At 51.0% G+C, this 20,078-nt stretch overlaps 1 protein-coding gene across 2 annotated transcripts in view; it reads left to right on the forward strand.

The window, feature by feature from the left end:
* BCL9L (BCL9 like) overlaps window positions 1-20,078 on the forward strand; it is a 47,595-nt gene that overhangs the window by 15,658 nt on the left and 11,859 nt on the right. For both annotated transcript variants that reach the window (XM_066564340.1, XM_066564341.1), the window contains exon 2: window positions 18,102-18,465. In XM_066564340.1, the coding sequence (XP_066420437.1) occupies window positions 18,165-18,465 (301 nt within the window). In that variant the 5' untranslated portion in view covers window positions 18,102-18,164. The remainder of the gene's footprint in view (window positions 1-18,101; window positions 18,466-20,078) is intronic.

A 20,078-nucleotide genomic window follows, 5' to 3' on the forward strand; every position in this document is an offset into this window, starting at 1 on the left:
CCCATGGGGCCAGTGGGCCTCTGCTGATGGACCACACTTCAGTATTGTCTTATTGTCCATGCTGGAGACTGGGAACCAAAGAGCAAAGTTTTCTTCTTGGCCTTGCTGATGGCTGGGGCAGCTGTGGACAGGGCCTTGGTTTTTCTTTGCCTCAGTTCTGCTATCTTGAAATGGGAATAGGAGCAGGGTTGGCACTTACCTGTCGTCAGCTCCTTAGGTAACTTATTCTATCTGCACTCCCTGCAGTGAGCGACAGATTAATTGCCAGGGAGGCTGGCCAGTTTCTATGGGAGATCACTGTGTGGGAGGCTCATGAGGCTTCCTTCACCAGCTAGTGTTTGTAATGACTGCTGCAGCTGGAAAGTGCCAAGAACTGCTTATTCACGTAGGATTTTGTGACCATCCAGTTGTATGGAAGTGCCGAGTTGGCGTGGAGCAGTGAGCACTGTCTGTCTGGTGCTGTGCTGAGCATGCCAGCATGTTGAGTTGCTGCAAAGGGTGTGGGGAGCACGTGTTTTTGTTTGTACAGTGCTTTGGGAACAGAACACTCTTACAAGTGGCTACCATGCCATGGGCACTGTGGGATCCAGATAAATAAAATGGGAGCTGGTATTTCAAAACAACCTCTTCCCTGCTCCTCCCACCTCCTGTGCACATTCCTCTGGCAAGAAACAGGCGAAGGTGAGGAGGTGCCCACAGAATTCAGCTGTAGCCCATAGCCCAAGAGCAGCTGCAGCAGCAGGCAGACTAGACACTACAGCCCTCTTCTCAGCAGATGTAGGACACATTGAATGGAGCAGGTCATCTTAGCCTTGGCCATGCCACCCATCAGGCATGTGACATATGTCTGGGGACCCAGAGCAAAGACCCTAGCCCTTGAGGTGATTGCAGGACACCAGCTCTGAAGGTAGCCCTGGAGCCTTAGGGCTTTCACTGCACTTCTCTTTCAGACCCAGTGATTAGCCAGGAGCAAAGTGCCTTAGCTGGAGTCTCACACTGCACTGGCACTGGCAGACCTGTGCTGTGCCTTGCGCTGTGCTGCACCCCTGGGTACAGTGAGGCAGGGAAGCCATTTTACTAAACATATCCTGGGCTCATCTAGGATTTACTCGAAACACAAGAAAAAAGCACATTCATCCGAACCCCCTTCTCTCTCCGAGGCTTGGTTTTGTTTTTAAATCTATATGGCAAGCAACCAAACTGGCTGAGTCAGTCAGCTGGCTGGCCACCAGAAGTAAAAATGCGGTTTTGTCCCCTCCCTTGTTCCACCCCCCCTCCCCCCCGGATTTTTTTTTCTCCTTCACTTAGCGACAGTTTCATGTATTTACAACAAACCTCTTTCTGCCGCCTTCTCTCTTGGGGCTGGGACAAATGGAAGCTGGCTTTTATTTTCAGAATCAGGCTAGGGAGAGAAGGTACAGGAGGGCAGCCTGGCTTTGCCTTCTTGCTTCTGCTCACAGTGATGCTGCCTGGGAGGAGAGGGAGCTCCCTGCTGCGTTCAGGCCTTTGCAGGCTGATGGCAGCATCTGCTGTCTTACAGGCAATTAGAGAGGTGAAGTGCCTTGCCCAAGGCCATGCAGGCCTGGCCTGGGAGGATGGGAGCTGAGAGTCAAGTCTCCTTTGGACCCTGACACCCAGAAGCTATGCTGGACATGGGCTGGCTTTCAGGGGGCAGGAAGCTGTGTGAGGTTCCTGAGTGTTTTCCTGGCTGCTGTTGGTGTAGGGATGGTCTGGTTGAAATGTACCCTGAAGTTGTCTCTTCCATGGGGAAGATGGGAGCCAGCAACTCCTGTGTGAATAGCCAACATCTTGTAGAGGGCCAAGACACGCTTTGGGGGGAACCAGGGGTGTTTGGCCGCTCTGATGGCAGTCTGCATGGGCAGCTGGCCAGGTTTCGAGCACCTCATGCTGTTGGGCTGCTCACAATGTATCTTGAGAATGGAAGCACAAGGGGTGGTTTTCTTGCTGTGGCCTGTGGTTTGGGTATCAGCATCTTAAATTTCTGGGCATCCAAATTCTGTAGCCCCATATATGGGCAGCCTTGTTACCCATTCTCAGGGTGGAGAGGAGATGGTACAGGGGTGAAGCAGGTGTGATCTAAGTACTCACTCTGCTCCTTCCTTGTGGCAAGCCTTAGCTCCACCCTGAACTGTTTGACAGATCGTGGCAAGTCATGGAATCTCAGTGTGTGTCCCAGCTTGCATGTGACACCCCACAGAAATAAAACTTAGCTGTAAATAAGGGAGGCTCCTCCAGCGAGAAGTTTTCAGATGCAAATTGTCCAGTTGGCTTCAGAGACAGATTTTCTTAATTTCTGTGCTGATTTTTTGCTATTTCAAATGCATACAATGCAGCAAATTCTCCAGTCTGACTGGCTTCTGTGTACTTCAGCAAGGGGGCTGCATGAGAGTAAGCAGCTGGCTGCCTGCTGTGAGCCTCCAAGTAGCGGAGGATACCCACGTTGGTCTGAACTAGTTTGTTGCTTCCTCTCTCATATCTCACAACTTAATCACGGGACATACTTGCAAGGCAGCAAAAGTGGGGAAGGGGAGGAACTGATTTACTGTTTTTTATTTAGCAAGGATGTCATGGGCTAAGAAAAGTTAAAAGGCAAAGTAAATCCTTCACAATATTTTGCTCTGTTGAAATGAAAGGAACTGAAAGATGGACAAAGGCTTAAGAACACAGTGGGGAAAGGTACTCACAAGCTGCTGGTAAGGCTGAGCATCTTTGCCACGTGGGGAATGTAGACATGAGGGGAACGACAGCTCTGTTATTCCCCAAGATGTATGTCTCTGGACATGTAGTTGTGCCCCCACCTCAGAAGAGGGGAGGAAAAACAAGAAGCGATGCTGGGACCTGGTGTTGGCAGAGATTTCTGGGGCTGGAAATTAGTAGAGGGTAATGGATGCTGCACACTTGCTGAGCGGTAAGGGGAGCTTTCAGGTCAGGAGAACACTGGGGATGTATCTCCAGCCTAGCGCCTAGTCCTCAGTCTGTCATCACTTCTCTTTCCTTTCCCATCTTTTAAGAGCTTATGCCCATAGGCTTGATGAGGTGTGGGAAGAGGAGAGCTTTTTAGCAATACCTGAGTGTCTCTCTGGAATCACTGTGCCTGACAGAGCCACCCTTTTTCCTTAAACTGATTTGTGGTCATTCACTCAGCAATCATGCAAGGCAGAAGAGGAGGAGGAATGGTTGGAAAAGAATCTAGTGGTCTGCAGTTTGCTGACACTTGTGGCCAGGTACTGAAGTGGACACTATTGTTTTCCACCAAACATGGAGCACACTGGGGACCTGACCCCATACAGGAACTTTTTGTGTGCAGTGCTTTTGGTAATTGTCTCTGTTAGTGGATGTCTACTTGATCCTGGTACTTAACCTTTTGGTTCTGCCAGAGAGAAGGAAATAAGACTTGTCAGTTCAGTTTTGGTTCATTTTTCAGTCCTTGCCTGGTTGAATTGCAAACCTGTGGGGATCTCAAAATCCCAGTGCTCTTTCTGATAGATAGGGGTGGGGAAAATAATCCTGAAATGGATCTGCTGTTTAAATCCTTTCCATCTCATGATCTGAAACTTCTGATAAACTGCCTGACCTTCAGCCCCTCTGTTTACACCCTAGCTGGACTCCTCCAAATGCTGGTGCTGTCTTACAGTTGTTTGTGGTGTTCCTCCACCCAACAGCATGGTTTTTAAAGTTGAGGGAGTGGAGGAGGAAAGCATCCCTGAGGGACTACTTAACTTCCAGATTTGCTTGCATTTTGCTCCCCAGGCAGGTGACTGGAGTTTGGCACAGTCTGTTTCTAACCTCATCACCAGGAAAGATGCTTGTAACAAGGTCTGACCCATGGGCAAACTTCTAAACAAACACAAATTCCTGCAGCAAATCAATACCTGAATCAATGGTTTTTTTTTTCTTCTCTCAGAGTACAGCTGTGTTGACTCAGTCTGCTGAGGCTGTTTCCCTGAAATAAAGAGCTGGACTATGAAGCTCTTTTCCATTTCTGTTGTCACCTGAGTTGAAGGAGAACCTACATTTTAGGCTTCACTAGAAGTCTTGCTTATAGTTCTTGGAGTTAGCTGGCTATCTCCAGTACATCAGAGGGGTGAAAGGCAATGGGCAGCTTGGCAAGTCCTGAGTAAAACTGTGGTGGTATGTACTTTCTGCCTTCTGACCTTCCTACTTGTCAGGTGCCTTTTTGAATGCACTCTGGAAAAAAGGCAAATGACACTTCAGTGGGCTTGGTCCCTCCTGCTGGCCCATCCCTCTGGGGGCAGCTGTGAGGGAGCCCCCACAGTGTTACCTGCCCATGGGCTCTGTGTGTGCATGTGCTGGACAAGGATGCTCAGCACCACGTGTGCTGTGTTGTGTTGTGGCAGGTGTTTGCCATCACCGTGGGGTACAGGGGCTGGTAGAACTGGAGCGCTCTGAAAAAGCCCTGTCCTGCCCAACCAGGCACTGAGTGTTTGGAGCTTTGTCTGTAGTTTTACTTGGGGGAAAATCACTCTTGTGGAAGTAGTTAGAGATGAAATTGTAGCTGCTGTCTCATCCTCGGGCTGTTGTCACTCTGTTGAGGATGTACACTGCATGTCCCCTCCCTGAGGCCGTGCATGTACATCATCCTGCAATGTGGTGTCAGCAGGGCCAGCAGCGCGGGCTGAGCTTGTTTGTGATGGTCTCCAGTGTATAATGGGAGTTCGAGAATGAGCTTTGTTTGGCACAGAGCAGGTGCTGTGTCCTGAGGATGCTCAGGAGAATGGTCTGTCTGCTCCTGGACGGTATGTCCAGATCTGGGAGCTGACAGCTCATTTCCTGTTTTGCATTTGACCATGAAGATGATTGTTGTCTCCTGGATTTGCCCATGTGGAGTGAGGCTAATGGCCTTGGCAGTCAGAAGGGTGAACCCACTCATGTCTGGGATGTTTGGAAAGAGCTATTGAGAGACTTGGAGCCCACTCTGCTCCAAAACTGTTACAACTGCAACCTTGCCCATGTTCTCTCTGGAGTGTTTGAGAAAATCCTGCAAGCTGCAGCTGGATGTGAGCAGGGTGGTGTGTCCTGGGCCTCACACATTTCAGGCTTCACTTGCTTTCGCAGTGAGGTTCTGGTGCCCAGAGGTGGGACTGCTGAATTTGCTGAGCCAAGCACTGAACAAGAGAACTGGTGTCCTCTGTTCCCTGCTGTGCTGTAGGGTAGGCTCCCTGTCTAGACTGGAGTGCCAGGGCCTGGGTGCAGTGGGACTTCTTGCTGAGGCCAAGCGGAACTGGGCTGCAGGAGGAGAGGTGCCTGGCTGTGTCCTGCAGCGTTGCTGTCCACCGAGGAAGAAGGCACGGCAGGACTTCCATCACATCCTCCAGCAGAGAGGCTTCCACCTTCTCTCACGCCCACGCGCTGGGACTGACATGCACACGTGTACAGACACAGGTTGACACCAGCATGAACACGCTCGTGCGGATTCACATGAATTTGCAGTTAAGCAGGCACACCCACGCCAGCACAGACCCATGCTGGTGCAGGCCTGCTCGCTGTCATAGAGGCAGACATGTTCATATTTGCATGACTCCTGGCTTGTGCTGGCACAGGCACCGGTATACATGCTCCTGTGCTCACAGACACTGGCAACAGAGCTAAGCCATGGCACTGGTCTATTTTTGGGAGCACTCCTAAGAATTGTAAGCATGTTTCAGATGTTAGAGTCTTAGATGGGGGAAAGCTAGAACAGATGGCTGGAGGGTTCAGAGCAGCAGCCCTGCTGAGAACAGATATTTATAGGCAGATTTAACCCTTGTGTGGTCTCTGGAGCTATGTTTAAAGGGACAGCATCTGGAGCAAACATGGTAGAGCCAAGTGATGACCTCTGAGGGTGTGCTGTCCTATCTGGTTTCTGTGAGCCGATTATCAGTGTAGTCTGGAAATCCCATCTATGCTCTACCTCTTTCTCAGAGGATGCAGCTTTCCCTAGACCATGGAGCCTGGTTTCTATAAACCTCAGTGAAAATGGGCTGGTTGTGGTTATTATTTGCTGACCAAGCTGGGGCAGCGGGTACTGCGGCTGCCCCATGCCTGCGTGACCAGCAAAATGAGGACAAAGATTGTTTTGTCCCTCTTGCCCTGATTTTTTTTCTTTTTTTTTTTTTTTTCTTTTCTCTTTTAGCAAAAGGTTATCCAGATTCTTCCTTTTCCTTGTTGGAAGCAGATACTCTGTTTTCTTTCAGGCACTGCCATCTTCTTAAGAGATACAGATTAAACCCTGCCCTGTCAGATCCATCAAATGTTTTTACCTGCCCTCATCTTGGACTCTTGTGCTTGAGCGTTTAGGGAAGAGCAAAACTCATCTGGGGGCTGTGCTGCTTTGTTGAACAGAACTGGCTGCCAAGTGAGGCGCATGGCAGGTTTGCAGTGACAGCTCTATTTGCAGTCCTTTCTTTGAGAGCATCTAGCCTCCCTTTTGGGGTCTGAGGTAGTGTTGTATTTAACTTGTCTGGCATGTCTTGAAGTGGCCTTCACAGAACTGAGTATCAGACATGGGAGAAAGTGATCAGGGAAAAGGAAGAAAGCCATGCCCTCAGGTGGGACATGTAAAGAACTGACAGAGCAGTTATCTGAGAGTTGCAAGGAATAAGACATTGGCTCTGAAAGCGAAGGATGAACTGGGGTGCAGACCTGGGGAGCTGTGTGAGTCTGCTCAAGCTGCTTTTCAGTGTGCCTCTGGCAAAATTAGGGAGCAGCGGCACTTCTGGATCTAGTGCAGGGCACTGGGACTGGATAAAAAAGAAACAGAAGTGGTTGCTACTGGCAGAGTTGGTGCTGCTAGGTCCAAGAATGATGGTCTGTATTTGTGCTCCTAAAAATTGGAAGACTGAGTCTTGCTGTGAGATGGGGGATGCAGCTGCAGCATCAAGTGGAAAAGGACGTTCCTCCCTCGTAACTGATCACAGGCATTTGATCTTGTAGGGTTTGAACTGCGGTGGTTGTGCACAGTGGTACACATGGCATGCACCTGGGCTGCACCTTTCCTCTGTTGGGACTTCAGCTAATCCAGATATTTGGAGCTGCTTTCTGCCTGTCAGCTTGTGCCTAGCATGGAGATTCCAGGGAGGCAGTGCTGAGTCTCATAGGGCTGTTTTCCACTTGTCTTTGCACTGCATCGCCTGTGAACCAGCCAGAGGCATTTCCTATGTTAGAGGTGGCATGCAGCAGCTCTAAGGCAGGCTATTTGTCCAGAGTCAGGTGCTTGGCCAAAGGTTTTGTACAGATGCTCAGTGTATGCCTCAGTGAGCTGGGTTTGTTGTTGTATACCCTGATTCCATGCCCAAGGGGGCACGAAGCTCTGCTGGAAGGTCTGGGAGTGTGACGTAGAGTGCTCGTGTTGCCCTGGGGATCAGCTCTGTGCTTTGAGAGTGTGAATTCAGAGCATCCCCAAGTTTTCTGTACACTGATCTGCTGGGCATGGGAGATGCAGATCTGTAGAGAGGAGGAGTATGTTGGAGCTGCTTGCTTCCTTGCTTACTCGTTCCACTTTCAGACTGCGGGGGCTTGGAAATTGGTCACTGTAGTCCCCCCACACACAGTTGTGTTCTCACTGCTTGCCTGTGTGTCACATGGAGGAGTTCTCAGTTTTCCCAGAAGCTTTTGGTCCCAGGTCAGCACTTGCACCCACAATCAAAATGTGGCTTTATGGTGAGAAAAACTGCTTTTGCTTGCTGCAGCACCTCCCCCCGTCCCCCCACATATCCCGAAAGCACAGCTGATCCTGCTGGATACCCAGGTGTGAAGCTGGCAGTGCTGGCAGTGCTCAGCCAGCTCACAGTCTGGTCTGCTGCATGGTGGTGTCATCTGGCAGCTCTGTGTCTGTGGCTGTCTGACTGCGTTTTGTACCCAGACATATCGGTAGGAGAGAGGTTGCTTGGCGGGGCCACGGGGCACGCTGACGTGGTGTTCTGTGGCTGGGCTGCCCAGTGTTCTTCCAGGGCCCGCAGGAAGGGCTGGCAGCCACCCGCTCTCCTCCTACCTGAGGAGGCAGAGAGAGAACCTGGCAGGAACAACGTGCCCAGTTGGGTAACTGCCAGTCCTGGGATCTGCCCACACTTGCCCAGCCTCCCACAAAGGCTCCATTGTTCCTGAGAGGGCAAGGAAGAGGCTTCCTGCAGCTCCCTGGGCATCATTAACCCTCTGCCTGCTAGGAGTAGGCTGTAGGATGGGCATGCATGGGGCAGGAGGTCCCATAGGCAGGTGGAGGAGCTCCCACTGCCCTTGAGTGTGAGGAGGGGAGCTGCAGCAGAGCACCAGCCTGTCTCCGCCAGCTGCCTCTAAAATTGCCTCTTGCTGCTGTTTTGAGGACAGCTAGCATGTGCCTGTGCTAAAGACATACACCAGAGAGGTAGGGCCCCGTTGAGCCTTGATTTCCTCTGGCAAGGCATAGGGAGGCTCTCTGCCTTCTTCTAGGCTGCTTTCTGCCATGACCTTTCCTTGGGAGCAGCTGCCAGTGGCTGGATTGCCTGGGCCCCGATGTGCATGCTGGAGCAGGACATGTCTTTAGGAATGGGACATTTAGGGTGGTGGGGGTTAATTCCAGTGGCTGAGATATCGATGTGGAACCTGTTTAAAGCAATTCCAGACTGATCAAAGTGCCTTCTTCCTTCCTGTCCTGTAATGTGATCTCGGGCCAATGAGCTGCCTGGGGTCTGCTGTGGCTTCTGGTTCCTGTTGTTGTGGAGACAGAGTCTTGGAGGGCACAGGCGTGCCTCGCTGCGGGTGCAGGCTCAGAGCCAAAGCACAATATCCGTGTGCTGAAGAGGACAACGAGTACCCTGTCGCCGGCCAAAGGAGCTGGGCGATCGCGTCCCACTCTGCTCCCTTGCTCTGCACTGTCCATCTTTTGATAGCAGTTGTGCTTCCCCACAGCTTTCTGCTATGTGTGTTTCCTGATCAGCTGATTCCAGGGGTTATAGGGCTGCCTCAGCACCCCTGCTCTGTCACAAACTTCCTCTCCAGAATCCATGGGACAAGGGAGAGGAAGAGGCATTTGAATAGCATGGTAAGGCTCTGTACAGGAAACTTTCTGGGTGTCAGTCTTCAGAGATGTTAACCCTGATAAATCTCATGCTAGCTCAGAGACTGGAGAATTGGCTCGGTAATCCAAACACCTGAGGACTTTGAAAACTAATAGATACCTTGTGAAAGTCACCAACTAGTTCTTCTGCAAACCCCGATGATAACTTATTTATATCATTACTTAAACGGCCGTCCTGCTCCCAAAAGATCTCTTATTTCCTCCCACTCAGTAGCCTTTGCACTCTTCTCCCCTCCTTTGTAATCTGGTCTTCATTGTTGCAATAACTTTCCTTAATATGTTCTGTTTCTTAAATAAGGGCAGAACTAGAGTTAACTGTGGAGGGCCAAGGGCTGAGTTGTAAGCACTTGATGACCCCAGCTACTGTACCTAGTGCAAGCAATGCTTCAGAGCTTGATCTGCTTGAGTCTGGGCACTTGACCTCTGGCCACAAGGACCACTGCAAACCCCAAAGCCTCCTGCAAACCTCAGAGCTGGAGGAATGTCAGAAGCCCTTGCCCACTTGGCCAGTCGTAAGTTAATAAGATGTCTCTTCTCTGGTGGGGAAGAGGGGCTCTGTGGGAAGAGCCCCAGGGCAGGTTGCCTCCGGGCCTTTCTCCATCTGTGGTTGTACATCTGCTGCTACAGAAGGCTCACTGCCTCCCCGAAGGATGCAGTTAGTGAGATGGGGCAATTCCTAGTTCTTTTTGCCTATTTCCTTTTTGGGTGGTTGGAGGCCTGGCCAGGGTTAGATCACTGTGTCTCTGGAGGAGTTCTGTGAGTTGCGTGAGTGTTTGCATAAGGGCAGAATAGCTCCTGAGAATCGGGACTGGATCTGTGGGGAAGGCTGTGCTGCTTTTTTGCACCTGTCGAGTGGCAGAAGCTGGGGAGTTTCAGCTTTATGTATCGAGGGGGTAAAGGTGAAGCACGGTGAGGAGGCAGAGCAGCTGCTGTCTTGGGGTGCACAGTGGGTTAACCTCTCCAGATCGGTGCTAGCCCAGACTCTGATGGTAAAGCTAGATGGGGAGCAGTGGCTCCCCTCTCCTCGAGGTCTCTCCCTCCCTTTTCAGCCCAACACTGTAGTCCCAGTACTGCTTGCAGGCAGCTGCCACCACTCAGCTGCAGGATCAGCTGCCTGTGCTGATCCTCTCTGCACTGGGGAAGGTGAAAGGTTTCCCAGGGTGGAATTTCCTGCGAGGTAGTTGCATAGCTGCTTTCCCTATGACCTTACACCCTGATGTGCCTTAGTCATGATGGCATGCAAATACGAGGCAAGGGGGTGGGGGCTGGAGGGAGCTGCTGGGAAAAGGAAGTGACCTCAGTCGTGGTTTAATTATAGAGCCCAGCATTTGCTGCTGCTGGGCCTGGTATTTATAATCTTGGAGGAGTGCTCAGCAGCTCACTGCATCTCTTCTACAGTCCAGGCTGGCAGAGGGCAGTGTGGGGGCAAGGTGTTGGGGCAGCCACCCTGCTTCCCCCTCTTTCCCGCATTCCTCGGTCAGCTCCCCCTCCCCAGGTGTGCTGGGGTACACACATGCGTGTGCCCAGTTGCACAGACATGGTGCTGCAATCCAGGCAATTTGCAGGCCTGCAGTTGTTCCAAACCTCTTCCTTTTGTCCAGGTGTATCTTTTGTATGTTGTATGTAGTTCCAGGATTGGGCATAGGAAGAGTCCAGCTCTTCCCCAGCTGTCTGCCACGACCCTCCTCAAAGGCAAACAAACTTGTTGCACTGCTGGTGGTACAGCAGGCTGCAGTTGGGGTGCATGGCACTGAGAGAGGTGGGAGGGGAGTCCCTGCCACAAGGGTTTCCTGCTGGGACCCTGCCTGCAAGGACTGTGCCATTCTTCAGGCTGGAGAGTGATCTGAGCTTGCTCAGAGGGAGAGCTAGTGTTTCAGGGAGATTTTCTGCAAGGTGGATGTCCAGCCCTCTCTTGCAGTGTGCAACAGGCATCTCCATGCAGCTTTAATCTGAAAGAGTGTAGGGATGTGGTGCATGGCTCTGCTCCCCAGCACACTGCGGAGGCCCTGGCTGAGGGCTGAGGAGCCAAGGAAGCCGGGGCTCCGGGTGCACACCCCGTGCCCCAGCCCGGGCAGGAGTGCCGCTAGTTGGCACGGGCTCAGCCCTGGCCAGGCTCTGCATGCCCTGGCTGACGGTGACACCTAGTGGCTTCGTCCCATAGGCTCCACCTCGGGCCCGGAGGTGGGGCACCCAGAACATGTGAAGCTTTGGACAGCCGGCATCAAGCTGGACCGGCCATAGGCAGCAGACCCTGCAGTGCTCAGGAACCCTTGTGTCTCTGGCTTGGAGACAGGTGGGCAGAGAAGGCTGCCAATGTGATGGCCCTGCCTGCTGACGATGGCTAGTCTGTCACAGAGCCCTGCAAAGAGACTTTCTTGTAAAAAAAAAAAAAAAAAAAGAGCAGAAACTGTTGCGTTAAAGCTTGGAAGCTCCTCAGGAAGTTCTGGCATTGCTGGGTTCCAGTCCTGAACACTACTGGCATTGCAGACTTCTTTTGTTATTGCTAAAGGATCCTAAAGCAGTTACTGAATCCTAGATGCAGGTGAAAAGGCTGTCCTCATAGGCTCAGCTACATCAGCTATTTACCTGACATGTGTGACCTTAGGCAAGACTTGTCTCCCTTGCGATTCTTGTGGAAAAGGTGGAGGCTTAAGGTCTCAGCTGTGAGCCCTGCTGCTCAAGAGAGTAGAGGCAGTGTGAGGCACAGCTCACTAGCTAGGCTTTTTAGCATTACTTGCCCAGTCCCAGTAACCCCAGTGCACAAACACAGTGGAAGTGGCCTGAGGATGTCTCTTCATCCCATGTAGCAGATGTCCAGGGAGGTCTGTGTTGTGGCCTTGCATAGCAGCCTGTGGTGTTATCTGCCAGAAGGGAAACTGCTCCATTCATGTACAGATGAGCTTGTCTTTGTGCATCCCAGCACAGCCAAAGGCTGCATGGGGGTGTCCAGCTGTCACAGTAGCCCATGGTCCTGGCCAGATTTCATATACTGCAAGATGAGATCCTGCCTCAGAGGAAATTGAAGCTCCCTGAGCAGCAGCAGTACCTTTGGAAGAGATTTCTGGGTTTGCTTCCTGACTTACTGAATTCTGTTACTGGACTGCAGTCTGCCAAGCTGCAGCATACAGGTGGCTGTTCTGCCCTCTGTGTGGGGCACCTGCAGCTCCCTGCAGGTTTCTTGCTGACCCATCCCTAGCAAGATGCACTAGCCATGGTATGAGCCAATTCCTTGTTAGCATCCCAAGGGGGAGCCACATGTGACTGTCGAGTGATGTTTGGCACATGCAGGGTTTCTGTAGGGAATACATTAGTTAAACTGGGAAGCTAGAAGGATCTGCAAATTTAAAGTTAGACCTGGAAACTGCCTCAGCACAGGATAGGAAACCAGGCTCTGGCTGGTGCTGCAGTAAGGAGGAGAAGAGTGGGAGAAACTGTTAAACTAGGGGGACAAGTAAGGGCTAGAAGAGGTCTTCTAACCCTGATTGGGCTGAAGCTGTTACAGGAGAGAGGTTGTAGGGTGCTGGTCAGAAAGCAAATGGCATTCCTGATTCACCTTGCTGTCTCTGAGCCTCAGCTTCCACCCACGTTACATGGGATATGTGTCTCCCGGTGGAGGGGAACATGAATGTGAGGTTTTGTTCTACTAAAGACCTTTGAGAGTTGTGGCCAAGTAGCCCCACAGAAATTCACCTTTCTCAAGACACCTCCAAATGACAGGAGATCAGCAGGGCCTGCCAAAATGACTTCAAGAACTGCTAGGATTCAAAAGAGCACTAGATTCTCTCTGCAGGTCTTGTAGAACCCTCCCATACACCTGTCGAGGGCACCACCTTTTCTGCCATTTGAAAGGGCATGAGAAGGATCCAAGAAATAAATATGAGTGAAAAAGGGCTTCTCTAGTTTATCAGTCTGATAATATAAGGGTGAGATAATTTCATGACACATTTGAAACAGATGACCCTTGTCAGCAGAGTTGCCCAGTAGAACTCCCTGTCTTCAAGTGTCTGAGTCTCTCTGGCCAAAGCAAAGCTTAAATGAGAATGCCTTTAGCAGCAGCAGCCTGAGTTAAAGCTGTTGTTGCTGGTGATGAACACTCTCGGGCAGGTGTTCCCCTACTGGGGTCGGGGGGATGGTCCTGCAGTCACTGGTTGCTGTAGAGTGGATTGTCTTGGATTGTCTTGCAGCTGTGCTTGTTGGGCTCAGGTCGGTTTCAGGCTCATCTGGGTGTTCGAACCCCCCCTGACTCTTGGCTGGAGCTGGCTGGCTGACAGCAATGCTGTTTCACTGCTGGTTTTGAGGGGTTTGTTTCTCACTGAAACAGACTCAAAACCTGTTGAATGGTCTTGTGAAAATTATTGTTTTGAAACAATGATTTTTGCATGGGAAAGCTCAAGTTTCTGATTCTGGTTTTCCCTCAAATCATAAATGATTCAAGGGTCTCACACCTCAGAAATCTCACTTCTGGAAAGTTTGTAGTAGTCTTTCCCTTCATGAAATACACTGACTTTATTGATGTAGTATGGTATTTTTTTGAGGTGTTCAACCCCTTCTGCTGTTAACCCTGGGAGGACTGGTAATCTAGGATCTAGATGTTGGGTCATGTGCTGGGGATCTCATCCAGATTTGGAGTGCACAGTATGTCACGAAGGAGCAGTGGGTTTCTGGAGTCTCTCCTGCTGTTCTCTGCGTAATGTCTTTCTTCAAGAAGCCCTTCAGCTTGCTTAGGACCTCTCATTTCCAAAGCCAAGGTGTTCAGCATGAGTTTGTGGTGGTGTCCATGGGATTTGGATTGGATTGGTCAAGATTGCATCTTGTAGTGAGTGATTGGGTGGTTATCAGCATAGATTATGTACTTAGAGGGTGTTTGCAATAGTAATCTGGTTTTGTTACTTCCTGGACAGGCTGGCAGAGAAGGGTTCGATGACTTTGTGTGTTGCATCACCGTGTCACAACCTGTTTTGAATGTTGGGTTTTGTGAGCTGTGGAGCACAGCTCAGAGGGCTGGGTTCCGGTATCCACTGTGTGTGCTCAACTTGGTAGTCTTCTGAGTTTCACAAGAGCTTTTCCCAGCATCTGATGGGAGGGAGGTGTTTTGAAGCACCTTCCTTTTTGAATCATCGTGGCTCTGCTGTCCTGGCTTCCTCTCTTGTGCCTTCTTCCAAGAGGGATAGCACAGCAGCAATGCCAGCCAACTCCCAGATGTGGAAGCTGCAAGGCTGGTGGCAGGGGTGGGCTCCTCATCTTTGCAGCTGTGTTGGGAATCCACATTATCATCCTGTGGAGAGAGCTGGAGCATGATTCACCAGAAAAAGTCTTCCGGGAATGCAGCGGGGGTGGGTTCCCAGACTGCAAATATGTCAGCCCAGTCTCTCCTGCCCAGAGCTTACTCCTTTTCTCCCTCTGCTGCTGTTCAGGCTGTACTGGAGGAGACTTCCTGAAAGCAGTTGATGTTGTTTTGTTTCAAGATTCCTTGTCTACTACAGTCCCAGCCTTTGATTAAAGCTGTGACTTTTCAGGTGCAAACACTCTCTGCATTTGGATGTAGCCCTTTGTTCAACAGATACTTGCTGTGCCTTGAAAGCCTCCTTCCCTGCATGAGGTTGGCTGGGTTGTCCCCCTGTGTAATGATGGTGGAATCAAGGCACCCAAAACCCAGGCATCTTGCTTCGGATTGGTGGTAGCCAGGGGCAGAAACCAGGACTGGGAATTAAGTTTGCTATTGTCTTTAAAACTACCAAGCTGGAGTGGGTGTGTCTAAATTGCCGAGAAAGACAGATTTCTGTGCAGTCATCTTTTCAAGATGTTTTGAATTGTTTGTCTCCTGGTGTCACTGTATCTACTTTCTAGTTAATTATCTTCTGTGGCCCAGATGTATAGCATGCCTGCTCAAATCTAGTTTGAGTTCTCAGGGTGTGGGGAAGGAGCTTATAGCAGTCGAGATGCCTGTTGTCATGCTGCGGCCAGACAGATAAGAGGCTGAGGCGGATCCCTGCTATCCATCTGCAACAGAATCCAGCTGTTGCTACTCCTGAAAGCATAGCACAATCTTCAGGCAGCTGCTTCTGGCATTTGTCCCATTAGGAATTGTGAGGCAAGTGTTATCCCTGTGAGTGGTCACTAGAAGAGGAAGGTTTTCCAAAGTTTAGGCAGGTCCCTCTGTCAGCCCAGGGTAGCTTTCCATCCTGCTTCAGGCAAGGTTTTGAATGACTTCCCTGGAGCAGCAGCCTAATCCAAAATAAAGAAAGAAGGTAGGTGCCCCCCAAATGTTCCATTCTGGAGGAACCTCACAGCTGATGAGGCTCATCCACGCTGCAGGCAGTGCCTGAACGTTTTGTCATGGCAACTGCCAGGTCCTTTGGGATCGAGGTGTGTGTTCCATGCAGTCTCATTTGAGAACCAGGGGGACAGGAGGTGTATCTCTGGACTCTGCAGGTGTGGGCTTTTCAGGGCCCCAGACTTCTTCCTCCCTCCCTGAAGTATTCACCGTGCTGGGCTTTGCTAGGGTTGTGCTGCAGTGCTGCTGAGCATTCACATTTTCGGTGAAGCATTTTGGGATCTGTTACAAACACAATATCATGCCTGTGCAGATGTGCCACAGGCAGACCTGGATCTCCCAAGCTCACGTTGAAATGGAAGCACGTCCTCAGCGGGTGCAACCACACACTGCCTTGTGGGTTTGTGACCCTCGGGGCTGTGGTGCAGAGTGTTGCAGGGATTGTGAGTACGGCAAAGCAGAGGTGGGGGAGGGCCTCTGGGCCACCAGCAGCAGGAGCTGCTGCAGGGCTTGCTTTCTGGAATGCTGTCTGGCAGCAACCTCTTCCAGTGGGGCTGAAGGCTCCCTGTGGCTGGCCAGCCAGCGACTGCAGGCAGCTTGTGTGCTTAATGCTGCAGCTTGTGCCATATGGACCTTCTCCTCCTCCCTGCTTGCCCTCTCTGTGTCTCCTTCCCCACTCAGCTCCCCTCCCCCTGCAAGTGGTTTGACAGAGCAATTGGGCAGGCACTGGGACAGCAGCTCTGACATAAATCTCTCCTGGTGTGGAATGAGGGGTATAAATATCCAGAGAGTGATGTGATCTTTCCAGCTGCTATTAATAGGTCTCTGGAGAACAAGAGCGAGCAAGCGAGACTGGCTGACACTTAAAGGGCTAGCAACTCCCTTATGTGCTGTGAAAATTAATCAGCGCCATAGCTCACCATCTTCCTCCAGGCTAGAGCAGAGCCCTCACCGAGGTGTGTGGGGCGGAGGTGGAGGAGGAGGGAGCAACTAACAACTCCTAGCTGGGAAGCAGTGATAGGCCAAGCTGTGCATAACTAAGGAAGAATGCTTGGGCGAGCCGTGCCACATGTTTGCATAGCATACCAGCAGCCTCTGGCTCAGCTTGCAGGGAGGCAGGTGCTGAGAAGACCCTTTCTGCAAGCACAGGACTCCCTCACGGTGCATGATGGGCTGCAGCCTGTGCCTTGTGGCGATCGCAATCTTTTGGGGATTATGGATCTGCCAAATGTGCTTCACTCTGCTTTCTTTGCAAAGGTGCAGTGATTTGCCCTGGCACAGCAAGCTCTTGGCTTTTGCTAGTGGCATCTCCAGGCTCACCTTTAGCAAGCCAGGAGCAGCAGCATGTGTAGTGCTGCTGAGCTCTTGCGGTACTATCTAGACACCTGGAGTTTGGTCTGGAGCTGGTGCTTCCTGTCCCTGGATGGCAGAAGAAATCTGTGCACAGCATCTGGCCTGCATGGTCCAAATGGCAGGAGCAGACCACAGCAACCCCCTTCCTTGTGTGCTGGGAAGTTTCTCAGCCTGTGCACAGGGAAGCTTCTCGGGTGCATTGTTGGGGTGTCATGCAAAGCATATAGCAGATGTGAGCAAACAGTCTCATACCTCAGCTTCCATGAACATGTGGTTTACTCTCCTTCCCTCCTGCTTCCACAAGAAGTAAAAACTACTGTGACAGGATTAGGGTTGTGTGTTGGAACAAGGGTTTGTGGTGGCCTTCCAGAATACACAGTGTGATACAGAGCTGCATCCCAGTCATCTCTAGTGCCTGTGCAGAGTTCCAAGGGGAATATTCCAGGTGTGAGCATGAGACTCTGCCAAAGCAACTAGATCCTGCAAGGAGGGCTGCTGCAGCATTGCTTAGCTGCATGCATGTCCCTCAGCCCAGAAACCTTTGTGTTCTGCCCTAACCTCCTCTTCTCTACCAAACTCTGCCTCAGGCTGTGGGGCTATTCAGGTAGCTAAGCTGGGTTTTGAGCAGGAAAGCATCATCCAGGTATGTGGCACATTGCATCATCCTGCTGGGCTGGAAGCTCCTGCTAAAGTGGACACCCCCTCACCCAGAGCCTTAAAGCAGGAGCTGGAACTGTCTCTCTGGCCCCTGGGAGAAGCAGTGCTTGTCTGATGAGTGTCTGCACTTCCCGGCTCTGTCCTTGCCTTGGAACCCTTCTCTGCCTCCTCCTCGGTTGCCTCAACCTTTGTCCCCTGCTCTGTCCCAGTTTTCCCTTTATAAGCTTGTGTCAAGACTGTCTGCTCAGTTGTCTAGCTGTCTTCTGTGTGTTTTGCAGCACAGAGGAAACTTACTTATCAGCAAAGGGGATTCCTGAAAACACTAGGGCACTCAATTTCTCTCTAGGGTCACAAAGATGTCTTTGGGAACACCTGCAAAATAGCTCTGTGCATCCTTCTACTCACCAAAGGGCTAGGCTGGCATGGAGCACCCATTTCTCATCTTGGCCTTGGAAATGAGGGCTCTTATGTCTGTGGCTGTTCCTTGAAGTACTGGCAAGTCTGCCATGCCTGGGTGAGAGTTTACAGCTTGTCATGATGTGAGTAACTGCAGAGCAGGATTTTTTGCTCAAAGGGGCCAGGGCTAATTCCCAGCCTGAGCAGCTCTGGGTTGTGCCTTGCCATGGACTTTGTCTGGCCCTGTGACCAAGTAACAGCCCCAGTGCGCTGGTCCTGTGCTGTGCCCTCAGCAGCTGCACCTGTGTGAGGGGCACCGTGCTGACTTGCTGCTCTTTTCTCTTGCAGGTTTCTGATTGAAGGGCCTGCGAGCTCCCTCCACTGGCACTGTGGGAAGCTTTAGCCAAGCCAATGCACCCTGACAACAAACTGCCCAGCCATGGCAAGGCAGGCAGCAGCAGTGCCCTGGCCCAGCACCACAATGTGAGCCAAGCACCCACCTGTAACTTGGGCTCAAAGGGCGTGGGGGCAGGCAGCCATGGCAGCAAGGCCACTCAGATTTCCCCTGGCAACTCTGGACTGAAAAACAGCCAGAACACTGTCCCAAACTTCAGCTCCTTGAAGGGCAAGGTGAAGCGGGAACGAAGCATCTCAGTGGACTCCGGAGAACAGCGAGAAGCTAGCACCCCATCACAGGACACAGAATCAAAAGGTAATGCTCTCCTAGACCTTGCCTCAGCATGTCCTCCTCTCAGTTGCTACGAACATCCTGGCAGGCCTTGGGATGGGAGCATCTTTGGTTTCTGTGCTGTGTCTTCTGTTCAGGCTTGTCCTGGCTGCCTGTGTGACTTTGCATCACTGCTTGTCACATCTGCAGTCTTTGGACTAGAGTGGCTGAATTCTCATTTGCTTTGCATTTCATTCCCTAAACCATTTGTTACACCCAGAATCTGGCACTGGTTTTTACAGGCTACTGAGGCCATCTAAGCAACAGCATGGTTCACTGAAACAACACCAAATGCCCCTGCATGTGCAGTGCGCAAACTTTTAACTTGAGACTGAGTTGTTTTCTATCTTCTTGTTGTTGGTAGAGAGCTGCTTAGTGGTGTTGCAGCTGCCCAACGACTCAGTCATGGTTAGCAAGGAACTGCTGCAAGGCTCACAATCTGAACAGTTCTGTGGTTTCATCAGCAATGGATAACTCTTGTGTTACAGCATGTGGCTTCTGGAAAAGGGCTGAGTCAGTGTTTCTAAACCCTTTGCCTACCCTGTCCTCATCAGCCTTCCCTCTAACCTCTTGCGTTCCATCAAGCTCTGTGCTCAGTGGCTGTGTGGGATACTTGAGCATCTCACAGATGGTTGTAGGGGGAGAAATTCCAGTTGTGCCCTTGGTTCCAACCAAGACTCACACCCAGTCTGCAGACGCAGAGCTGCAGTTCTGGCTTGTGGCCCTACGGATTTGTTTTCACAGTCAAAGTCATGTTGCCTGACTGGCTTAGGCCAGAGCTGTGCCATGGAACAACAGGTAGAATATACCTGAATGAATTTCCTGCCACTGGGAAGGCTTTCTCCCCGTAGTGTTACAGGGGTAACCATACACTACTGATCATAAGCATTTGCAGTTTTATCCCAGAGCTGTCTTGTAACCACACTTCCACAGGAAAATTATTAAAATGGCCTGATCAGAAATGCCCGAATCTCCTATGTTCCTAATACACTGACAGATCATGTGAATATGGTCATGATGTAAAAAAGACAATGTAAAAAAAGTAAGGCCCGACAACGTTTCATTAGTTAAAGCACACGACTGGAAGTTATTCATCTTGTGTCTGATTGCTCTCCCTAAGTGCCTTTAGGCAAGCCACTTCCTCTCTGAGCTGCATCAGTCCCATCTGAGACGGTGGACACGTGGAGGGAGCATACAGTTTATAGAGAGCATGAAGGCCCGTGCCTGATTGGTGTCGACAAAGGGCAGAGTCTGTCTCTTGTTCCTACAAAGGATGTGAATGTGCCCTCCCCTCCTTTAATTGCTGAATCACAGACCCTTTAAATTTACAGTTAATATCCAAAGCTCTCTAGTTTGGAACTGCAGGTAGACACATCCTATGTGCATAGGTTCCTTTCAGGTGGTAAGAAATACATCTCATTCTGAAGCTTTGGCTCTCACAGGGAAGTCTCACTAGATCTGGCTGCTAAGACGGGGAGCCCAGACTGAGCAGATGCTTCAGGTTCTTAACCAGTGCTGGGCAGATGTTAGCATAAGGCTTACTGCTCAGTGCATCCTGGTTGGGTTGGCACTGCCAGCACGCAGCACCCAGCTGGGCA

This window comes from Molothrus aeneus, chromosome 22 (genome assembly GCF_037042795.1).
Source record: "Molothrus aeneus isolate 106 chromosome 22, BPBGC_Maene_1.0, whole genome shotgun sequence".
Lineage (NCBI taxonomy): Eukaryota > Metazoa > Chordata > Aves > Passeriformes > Icteridae > Molothrus > Molothrus aeneus.